The following is a 12044-nucleotide window of genomic DNA, read 5'->3' as shown; positions in this document are numbered from 1 at the left end:
TGTTGTGATGGATTTTAGTGGTGGTTGGCAAGAATCTTTAGCTTTGGTGGAATTCTCTTACAATAACAGTTACCACGTATCTATCAGGATGGCACCATTTGAAGCCTTGTATGGCAGAAAATGTAGATCTCCGATCTGTTGGGAAGAAGTAGGAGAACGACAGTTGTCAGGACCAGAGTTTATTCAAGAGATGAAAGAAAAAGTTGACCTGATCAGGAAAAGAATGAAAACAGCCCAGGATCGTCAAGCCAGCTATGCTAATAACAGACGTAGACCTTTAGAATTTCAGGTTGGCGATTTTGTTTTCTTGAAAGTATCACCATTTTGTGGTACTATGAGATTTGGGTGTAAAGGGAAATTAGCTCCTCGTTATATCGGTCCATACGAGATTGTTGAGAAGATTGGTATTTTGGCGTATCGTTTGAACTTGCCGCAGAGTTTGTCTGCGATACATGATGTATTTCATGTATCTATGCTACGAAAGTATGAACCAGATCCTTCTCATATCTTGAGGGCTGATGATGTGGAGTTGGATAGTTCCCTTAGCTATGTTGAATATCCAGTGCAGATTCTTGATCGTAAAGAAAAGCAACTGAGGAACAAGACGATTCCTTTGGTTATGGTGGAATGGAGTAGACATGGGAGAGAAGAAGCTACATGGGAATTGGAGTCTCGAATGCGTCAAGAATGGCCTCATTTGTTTGACAATGTCATGAATTATGCCATGTACTCTGATTTTTCTATGTACTATCAGTGGTAGATGCTTGACCACTATGTATATAAGTTTGATGTGTGTTTGATTTCGAGGACGAAATCTTCTTTTTAGAGGGGGAGAAATGTAAGGACCCGATATTAATATATTAATTAATTTGTGTGTTAAAAATATGTATTTATAAATATCGGTTTATAGACGATATTAAATGAATATGTTATTTATAGAGCACACAGGAGTTGAAATAACTCGAACCGGGTCCAGTTTGAACCCCGAATGAATAAAATAAGACACACATTAAACTAATACATATCTATATATACATATATAATATATATATCATAATATCTCTCTCTCCACCGTCTCTCTCTTCCTCGTTTCTTCTGTTTCTTCTGTTTCTTTGTTTTTCAAATTTTTTCATTTCTTCAATTGTCCGTATCTCCTTCGTTTTTGGCTGGATTTCAAAAGTAAATATAGTTCCGGAATCCTCGCGACGAGAGCTATCTTTCGGTACCCATATTTCATATTTTTATTGAAATTTCCGAAAACCCGTCGCACCAGCCGCCGCCGTTCGCCGCCGCCGATCGTCGCCGGAGTTTAGGGGTAGGTTGTGTTAGTTGTTTAACCCTTTAATTCCAAGCTTTGAGGTATAATTTTGAATTTAGGGTTTCGAATTTTGGGTATTTCGATTCAATTGACATCCGATAATTGATTTATTATTGTTTGTAGGTATTATATCGAAGTCGATTGAAGGTATTCGATATTTTTCAGAATTTATTTGGGATTTATTTCGAATTTCCAGATTTTTTATATTGGGGATTTTCGAATTTAAGTGTTGATTATTCATTAATTGAGTGTTTAGATGCTCTAAAAAATATAAATGCGAATTTTCAAAATTTGTAGGAATTTTCGAAATATTCAGATTGTTCTACTTGGGGTATTTTGACTTTTAGAGTCGTATATTCGATATTTGGTCATTGATATGATGTTTTAATATTAAATATGAATTTTAGGATTTATGAGCAATTTTTCTGGAATTACAGATTCTGAAAATTTGGGATTGGAATATCCGAGAAATACTTGAGATATTTCTGTGGTAATTAAGTGTCGGTTGAGGTACGTATGAGCTGTTTATATTACGATACCTATAATGGCATGTAATGATATTAAGTATTTTGTAATGATTGATAATGTGTTTTATGTGCTTACGTGGATTATATGATTTACTTTACTCATTTACAAGTTTACATAGCACGTTGAGCCTTGACTCCTTTGATTGCTATTGATATTGATCTCTTGAGATGTATTGAGTCATCATGGAGCGAGTGACATTGTTTTAGTGCACTCCTGAGATAGCATGAGGCACGGACAGGTAGCTCCTGTTGCCCTCCGATGCTACGTACGACACTCCTGATGACAGCATGAGGCTGGACGGGTCGCTCCTGTCACCCTCCGATGCTACGTGTATGGATTAGCAGTGATGATTCGAGGTCTGCTGCGTTCCTGGCACGGGTGGCCACTGAGTTTATTGTGATACGATTATTTGGACTCCTTTTGGTATCCCTTATTTCATTGATACCTGTCACGCATTACATTGCATTTCATTGCATTGTACTTGATTTTATTCATGTCAGTTATATTTGTCGTAATTTTTATAGTTCGTCATACTGGGGTCCGACCCCTGTTTTTTTTTTTTTTATGCTGTGGTTGTTTGTGATTCTATAGCAGGTTATCCAGGGGGATTTGACGCATCTGGTGGAGCGTCATCTAGTGGTACCCAGTGAGGCGAGCGTGGAGTCGAGTCGTAATATTGAATACAATTAATATCATTAACTTCAATAAACTTGCTTCGAACAAATGTTGTACAGATATCACGAGGCATCTTTGCAAAATTCAGTTATTTTTTTAAAAATTAGAATGGAACACACAATCCGCTTAATATTCACACATTTTGTAAGTATATAGATGTCAATGCGTGAATTATATAATTTATTTTAGATAATTTTTCATCCAATCGTCCAATCGTAGTAACTTTTAACACAAGAACTTTTTTTTTTCCCCCAAAAAAGTTTAGCACAGGGTTCAACGGACACCGAACTAAAATTCGTCACAAGAGAGCTACATTATTGATAATTTAGCCCGGGCATTATATCGAACACTTAGTAGGCCTTGCTTTCAGCGGCACCAATCTCCGAACAGTGATCCCCATCCTCTCTCTCGAGTCAACCAATCCTTTCCGACCTACATCATCAACTTCCCAGTCAAACTCATGAAGCAAAGTACCCAACACAAGGTGAAGCATTCGGTGAGCCAGAGGAATTCCGGCACACATCCTCCTGCCAGCGCCGAAAGGAATCAGCTCGTAATGCTGCCCTTTGTAATCAATCTTGGAGCCTAAAAATCTTTCGGGTTTGAAAGATAAAGGGTCATCCCAACAAGCTGGGTCCCTTCCAATCGCCCAAGCGTTCACGAAAACCTGCGTGTTTTTGGGAATTTGGTAACCCATGAAGTTGGCATCTTGAATTGCTTTCCGAGGAACCAGGAATGGAATCGGAGGATGTAGTCTGAGAGTTTCCTTGATCACTGCTTGCAAGTACGGTAGATTTTCGATGTGATTCTCGTCGAATTTGTTGCTCTTTCCGACTACCTCGGCGAGTTCGTTTTTGGCCTTGGTCATTATCTCCGGTTGGCTGAGCAGCTCGACCATGGCCCACTCGGTGCTGCTGCTTGTTGTTTCTGAACCGGCCAGAAACACCTCCTGAGAAAGTCAAACCAAGTTAGCATTTAAAAGATTCTTTTAAGAATTTTCTATGATGGTGTTTGGAAAGAAATGAACATGCAGATTTAAATTTTAAAATAGGATTTGAATGCTAAATTATAGTTACCTTCATTCACTTTCATGACAAAAACATGAGGAAAATAGTATTTCTACAATCAAAATTTAGAACTATAGTTTAGTATAAATGGAGGAAGCCTATATGTCTTGTTGATTAGCTAGGTTTGAACTTGGAATCTGGATTTATAAAGATGGAAGTGAATGTATCAATCAACTTACATATCAAAATATATAACTGATAAATAGTTATAAATGAAAGATGATTCCATATATATTTACCATGATCATTATATTTAAGTCGTGGTCTGAAATCTTATCGACCCCATCCTTTCTTCCATTCCCTTCACTTGCCAGCAACACTTCCAGGAAATCCTTCTTCCCTTCTGCAACGTTTTGATCCTTCAACCTCTCCGTCACGAATTGCCCCACGATCTTCATCGTCCTCCCCATCCCTTCCTCCGCCTTCCGCCTCAGACCCTGCGGATCCAGCCGTTTCAGCCATGGAAAAAGATCTACGATATTCGGATGTCCCGACCACTCCATCAACTCAATCATCGCCGCAAAGAACTCGGACCCTTCCGCCGATCCAGGGCTCACCAGATCACGGGACAGCATTAAATTCCCCAGCATGTTGAACGAAGACAAGAACACAAACCGCGCCACGTGTATCACTGATCCGGCTTCCTTCCCAATCCATTCCACCATGTCCGCGATGCACCGCCTCCGGATATCGGCGGTCTCGTTGATCTTTTTCTGAACCAGCATTTCAACAGTCATCACACGCTTCATCACACGCCAGTATTGGCCGTATGGAGCTAGGGAGACAGCCGCCTTGTTGAAGTCATGGGCCCTCATCACCTCCGTGATCATGCGGTCTGCGAAGTTCGCATCGTGGTTCTTGAAAAATTCCGTCGCGGCCTCGGCGGTGAGCAGCACCATTGTTTTGATAGAGCCGATCCTCAACCAGACAACTGGGCCATAATCTTTCCGCAGCCCCGCTAGAGTTTTGTGGGGCATGGAACCGAGGTCGAACATGTTGCCGAACACTGGCCATCCCGGTGGACCTGGCGGCAGCCTCCCGGTGGCGGAGCGCCGCTGCTGGCGGAGGAGGAAGAGGATAGATAAGGCAATGAGAACGCAGCAATAGAGGATGGTCAACTCCCAATCCATGTTTTTTAATTTACGAGTCTTGTTTACTTCTCACTCTTCAATTTCTCCCAAATTTAATATATATATATATAAGCAAGCGATGCGATTCTCTTGTCTGCTTTTGATTGAACCTGTCGTATTTAAATATTTTCTGACTTCACAGACTCCTATGTTTACCAGACGAAATAAAATAATTAATCTATCTTATTATTATTATTATTATTATTATTATTATTATTATTATTATTATTTGGAAATTGGAATCATGAATATTCTATTTTTTTGTGGAACCTTATATATTATTTGAGCATGTGCATTATTAATATGCATGTGAATTTATATGATTGTAAGATCCACATATAAATTTTCTATCATCGCACTGTGGAATTAAAGTATACTGTTTAATCAAAACATGTCAATATTTACATCCTTAAATTCATCTTGATATAAAAGTACAATAAAAATCTACTCTAGCAATTCAATTTATAGCATATATATGAAAATTTTCGATAAACATGTATATTTTATTAACTATAGGAAAATGTTTTCATGTTAATATGGAATATAGTTTATTTGGTTATTAACTTGTTCATTTTTTGATTTTGATCAATTCGTATTTCAAAGTTTGGTTTTAATACATTAACTTTTAATTTTCGGCTATTTTGGTCCAACGAATGATGTGACATCGAAAAATACTGACATAATATCGTAAAATGATGATATGAAAGTTAGTGTACCAAAACCAAACCTTGAAAATTAGTTAATGGTCTAAAAACAAAAAAATAGATAAATTAATAGAACAAAAAAAATCATTTTCCCTAAATAATATTAAAGTGCAGGCTTATCATATATTCATGTAATGAAATTGTTTGTTTCTTGTTAGTCAACAAAAGAATCATTAGCATGGTAGGAAATACAAGCCATGTTTGTTGAATTTGTCTTTAATGAAACAGAATCGATATATCTTGTTGCAAGATATATGCCCCCGCACGCACATGCACGTTCGAACTAGCATTGACAAATTAAAAGGTACGGATAATATAATTATTTTTTAATTTTAATTACTGTAATAATATATTTATTTTTTAATTTTAATTACTGTAAAATTTGAACAAAAATGTGGTGTGTGCATATATAATTAAGATACTTCACAGTTTAGTTTTGTTTTTTTTAAAAAAATATGCATTTGATCAGCTGGACATAATAAGATTAATTGAAATGTTTCTTCGAAATATTAGGCGTAGCAGACTGGCAGCGCATGCTTCTAGATGCTATTCAATTATTGGCGGCCGGCCTGCAATTTTCTAACATGAAAAATATATAATGGGGTGAAAAAAAAAAGAATTAAGAAGACGAAGAAGCCAATTTTACGCTCCAGCATTTCAAATTTGTCGTGATCAATACATGCAAACAAGTATTGATTGATTAAAGGGAAATAGTGATTTTAGTCCGTTAATTTTGAATATTTTGGGATTTAATCCTTTAATTTGTTAAATTAGGATGGGAAAATTAGCATTTTGGTCCTGTATGTTGGTTTTTTTTTGTTTTGGTCCTGTATGTTGGCTTGTTTTGGAAAAGATTATGTAACTCGATTTTATTTTGGATTTAGTCCTATATGTTGGCTTATTTTGGTTTTGGTCCTGTAAGTTGGTTTGTTTTTTGGTTTTCGTCCTGTATGTTATCATGTTTTGGAATTTAGAAGTTGATCTCTAATTATTTTTGTAATTAATATTTTTTATTCTTTCATGTTTTATCTGCTTATTGGTTTGAGATAATTACAACTAACTAATAAAAAAATATTTTTTTACGCTTAAACTTTTTTTAATCTAAATAATTTAATAAAATCTAAAATATGTAAATTTAATGTATTAAATGTAACATACTTTTGTTCTTTTAAAAAGTAACAAACAAACATTCATTTATATCGTTCTCAACTGTTACTTCGATTTTTTTATTTATTTGGCACTAAGTGTTCGCCCACTTAACACCTATTAATGATCATATAAATAAGTTCCAACCTAAATTAACAAAATTAGCTAAAAAACTAAAAATATGTTTAAAACATACTTTCGTTCTTTTAAAAAGTAACACTCTAACATATTTTTTTATCTTTCTCAACTATGGTTGACTTTTTTTGTTCCGCTTTTCTCGAAAGCAGAGCTTTTTAGGTATGTTTCATTTTTATCACGCTTAATCGCCGCTTCAGCGTGCTTTTTAGAACACTGCAAATAAGTAAAATTTTGCTGCTCCTTCCAGTTTCCGCGACGGAGGAAAAATACAAAAAAAAAAACCAAGTTATTGTACCTTTTAGAACATAATTATTATTTTAAAAAATAATTAGAAGGTCAACATCTAAATTTTAAACCTAATTTATTTAATTATAAAATCATAAAAAAATATTTATTATAAAAGCTTAAGCGGTGAAGTTGGAAAGTTAACTTCTAAATTCTAAATTTAATTTATTATTTTAAAATAAAAAACATAGGCGCTTATTCTAACTTAACCGAGCTTAATTTGGTCAAAATCGTATCTTTTCCATGACCAAAATAAAAAAAACAAGTCAACTAATAGGACCAAATCCAAAAAAAATCCAAATTCCTGTACTTTTTTTCAAAACATAACTTTGTATAGGACCAAAATAAAAAATTAAGTCAACTTATAGGACCAAAACCAAAACAATCAACATGTAGGACTAAATCTAAAATAAAAACAAAGTTACAAGATCTTTTCCAAAACAAGTCAATATACATGACCAAAACCAAAATGAAGCCAACATACACGACTAAAATGCTAATTTTCCCACGTATTGTATCTTTGTATTTTTTTGTTATTTTAGTTCGATTTGTGTCCGATTAAATATTTTGGTCGGAAAATGATGATTGGGTGATGGAGATTAATGACGTGGAAAATAAATATTTCTATTTTATTTATATGGCAATTCTTATCCACCTTGGATGCCAACTCAACATTAAAAAAACAAAAAAATACGAAAGCAAAATATGCTTCTGGGATGCTAGAAGTAAAATAAATCGAAGAAGATTCTTTATTACTCGAATCAATTAATGAAATTCACAGAAAGAACATGTTGTACTAGGTAAACAATGCTTCTGGACTCCTAGTTACAAGGAAAAAGATAAAAGGTCATGCGAGAAAGAAAAACCTCAAGAATTTGGATCAGAGAGTGTCAAGTAGTCAAAAATAAATGTCTTCTTCCTCTTTCGGGTTTGCCATGTAGTATTTAATTGTGAAGAAACCCATATAGAAGTTTTTAAGGAATGTGTTATGGCCTATGTATACAAACTTTTCCATATGGCCTTTCTTTATTTCCATTTCGATTTCCTTTGAAAAGCTTCTCATATTTGGATTAAAGTCGATTTGGGTGGGAATGGAAGCGGCTTGGTGTTTTGGGTGGGAAATGAATTTTTTTTGAACAAACAAGATATTTATATTATACCAAATCAGGGGCAATTACATAAGCAACTAAGTAGGACTAGGAGAAACTCATCCTACCAGACCAGACATAAAAACAACTCTTTTAGCAAAAGCATGAGCAGCTCAGTTCGCTGATCTATACACAAAAGCAAATGGTGGGAAAAGAATTTGAGATAGCATATTGTGATATTTGGCATATTGCGTTTTTTGCTTTTCAAGGATGAGTTTAATTGGCATCCCAAATGTATAACAATTACCACATAGATATTGATTGTCCATGTCATTAATCTTCGGTGCCTAGTCATCAGTTTTCGGCCAAATTATTAAATCCAACATAAATCGGACTAAAATAACAAAAGATATAAAGATACATGATGTTGATCTTATATTAACAAATTACAGGATAAATCATAAAACGCCTAAAATAACGAACCAAAATGACTATTTTCCCTTGATGATTAAATAACTTATGATTGATAATAAATTGATAAATAAACATATAAATAACTAATTAACACAAATTGGAATTGAGTGAGTGTAAAAATACCCTTTAATGAGTAGAAGTACCAAAATACTCTTTTGGTAAATTCCCGTTGATAATGGCTTATCCAAGTCCATGATGAGCGAGCCTCTTAATAAGCATTAATTTAAAACTTATGTGAGAGCGTGCGTATTATGATTACTTCTACGATACTGATCTTTTTAATAAATTTTATTCTGTAAGGGATATCATGGTTCATAAAAATTATCAGAATCAGATGTTGTCACTAGGTGTTGACAACATCCTATACAACATGCAGCGGAAATATTAAAACGTGAATAGTAACAGCAAACCAATAGTAAACCAACAATAAAAACTTTGCATAATTTCTTATCAAATTGCACATGCAAGTTGTCATCACAAAGCTGACTAATGCTTATTAAATTTGCAATTAGTCCTTCAACATGTAGCACATTGCAAAGTTTAGGCAAACTAGCAACATCCAGTGTGCATTTTCCTACGATATTTCCTTGTGAACCTCCTTCATAAGTCACTTTCCCACTTTTCAGTTCAACATAATCTGTGAGAAATTGTCTTGAACCTGTCATATGACGTGAACTTTCACTATCAAAGTACCAAACACCTGAAACATTAGTTCTCAAAGTAGTATAAATCATATAACAGTTAATATCAGCTTTCGGTACCCAAACCTTTCTTCCAGTGGATCTGTTCTTAGGGATATTGTGGGAGGGTGTTAGCAACACCTTAGGCAACACCTTAGATGCAAACCTCTGCCAATAATCTTTCTGCAGCTTAAAACAGTATGGTTTGATATGATCAGATCTATGACAGTAATGACAAAAATACTTACGTTTCCTTCCAGACTTTACAAGAGCAGTAGGTTGTGGCTTTGGTTTTGGAGGATCGGTTGTTGTGACCTTTTCTGTTAAGCTTCTTGGACAGCTATTTTCTTTGACAAACACATGAGCTTTTGAACATTCACCAACCTCAAATTTACTGTTCTCAAAACCTAGTCCAGCATTACCATTTCTTCCCATCATGAGCAAAGAATCAAGCTTGGATGTGCTTGAATTGAATTTAGCCAGTGTAGCCTTAGCTTTCATGAGTTCATCCTTAACCTGACTCAATTCCAGATCCTTTTTACTCAGCATAACTTCAAGCCTTGATATATCAACCTTCAAATCAGAATTTTCTCTTGAAAGAAAAATGTCCTTATTTCGTTCAACCCAGTCAGCATATAACTCTTCATATTGCATTCGCACATCTTTCAGAGACATTCTTTCATCACCTGCATCAGTATTACACACATTATCAGTAGTAAAAGAATTTAAACATACTGACCTTTGGAAGATGTTGCGGCCAGGTGTGGCAACACCTGCGGCAACACCTAAAGGATTGACTTACATAAGCTTCTTTCTTTCCATCAAAGCTGTCAAGGATGTGTGGCTTTCTTCTTCATTATGTTCTTTACCTTCTTCAGAATATTCACCACTCAAAGATGTGTTCATCCCTTTCCGAAACCTGTTTGCACATTCATTGGCAAAATGACCATAGCCTTGACATTCATGACATTGCACCGTTTCAATCTTCTTTGCAGTAGGCTTTTTATTTCCTTCCAGCATAAGTAGAGGCTTTTGAGGATCAGAAAACTTCCTTGATGATTGATCAGGCCTGCCTATTTTCATAGTTTTGTTAGCAGCCGAAAAAAGTGGAGCTTTGAGTTTCTGATCGATCTTCTTTGTCTCCCTCATCTTCTTCAGATAATCATCAAACTTCTTTGTGATGAGTGACATCGAGTCATCTCCCAAATCCGATTCAAATACTTCTTGAGGTTTGAAGAATGAGTTTGCTGTTGTTGACTCCATAATATTCCTGAAAAAATAATCCAGAATCAGCTCTTAGTGTATCAAGAGTAGGCTCTGATACCACTTGTAAGGGATATCATGGTTCATAAAAATTATCAGAATCAGATGTTGTCACTAGGTGTTGACAACATCCTACACAACATGCAGCGGAAATATTAAAACGTGAATAGTAACAGCAAACCAATAGTAAACCAACAATAAAAATACTCAAGAGTAAATATGCACAAGTACTAAAGTAATAAAAGGTTGCAGATAAAACAGATTCAGATGTTGTCACTAGGTGTTGACAACATCTTCAATAACACCTTGATTAACATGCATCAGAATTTTTGAAAGCGTGAATAAAATAGATAAGCAACCAAATAAATCAGACTCAAATATTTAAGCAAGAGTATAAAATACTCTTGCAGTGCCTCAGGGCAAAACTTTCACTAGAAAACAAATCAAAGAGTTTACAAAACCCTAAAACTAGTGAATTATTTCAAAAATCAATTTTCTCAAAACATATGAGAAAATAAATAAACAAAACAGATAAACCAACTTCTAAAAGTCTACTGAAGGTAGACAGGAAAATCAAGAGAATAGAGTTGGCCCTTAGATGCCAAAATACGAGAGCAACATTCTTCAATCTTCAATGCTTTCAAACTCTTCATGACATCTACGGAAAACAACGACCAGAGCCACTACGAGTCCTTCAGCTTTACTATGATTCTCCAGATCTTCTATGCGTATGCTGAAGTCTCTCACACTGTACGCTCAAAGCTCTCTTGGTCGTCTTACTCTCTCTTTTATTTTGTACGCTCAAATTCTCATCTACGGCTTGATCTATCTTTTCTGCGCTCTCTCATTTTTCTCCAAGCCACATCAATCTCTACACCCTCTTCTTCTATTTAAGCGTGTCAGCTTATCTCCAAAAAGACTTGATCATATTCCCTTTCAAACTTGAACAATCTACAAAGATAAGGAAATAATATTAAATTAGGAGATAAATATATATTATGATAAGTGCATAATATCTCCTACAAAATAATCAAGTAAATATTTAAGCTCTTTAAGATATATGAATATCTTATTCTATAATAAAACAATTCCTATTTAAAATATCTCAAACACTTAGATAGGAAAAAATATCAATCCAAGAAAGGCAAAATACCACAATAAATCTTTCACAATATAGAAAAGATATCAAGGATTTTATTCCTTTCATATTCCAATCATGAAAATTAAATATCATGCATATTTGCATTGCGCAAGTATGAATCACGTCGATTAGTATCCGTGAGATAGTCCGTTTCACGATAGACATCGATTATAATTTATAGGTTGCAAATTTAATCACAATTATATAATATTAAATTCATGTCATATATATAGTAATCATAACATTTGAAAAATCTAGCTTTGTACAAATTATTAGATGTGTCAAAATGGGTTAAACCTGTCGGATTGACCCGCCCCGCCATACTAAATAAGTGGGTTGAGTTGGCAATTTCTCAACCCCCTAAAAATTATTGGGCCGGCCCGAACTGCCCTGCCCCGCCTAATAGT

General features: G+C 34.9%; 1 protein-coding gene across 1 annotated transcript; it reads right to left on the bottom strand.

The window, feature by feature from the left end:
* Window positions 1-2693: 2693 nt before the first annotated feature.
* On the bottom strand, window positions 2694-4796 carry LOC140874804 (cytochrome P450 76A2-like). Its single transcript, XM_073278219.1, has 2 exons — window positions 3828-4796; window positions 2694-3470 (listed from the first exon to the last, which is right to left on the bottom strand). The coding sequence occupies exons 1-2, from the start codon at window positions 4716-4718 to the stop codon at window positions 2859-2861; spliced, it is 1503 nt and encodes a 500-aa protein (XP_073134320.1). The 5' UTR covers window positions 4719-4796; the 3' UTR covers window positions 2694-2858.
* Window positions 4797-12044: the final 7248 nt, after the last annotated feature.

Source organism: Henckelia pumila, chromosome 1, assembly GCF_033568475.1.
Source record: "Henckelia pumila isolate YLH828 chromosome 1, ASM3356847v2, whole genome shotgun sequence".
NCBI classification, from domain to species: Eukaryota; Viridiplantae; Streptophyta; class Magnoliopsida; order Lamiales; family Gesneriaceae; genus Henckelia; species Henckelia pumila.
The sequence above is the reverse complement of the archived record's forward strand: the minus strand, read 5'-3'. Positions and strand labels throughout refer to the sequence as shown.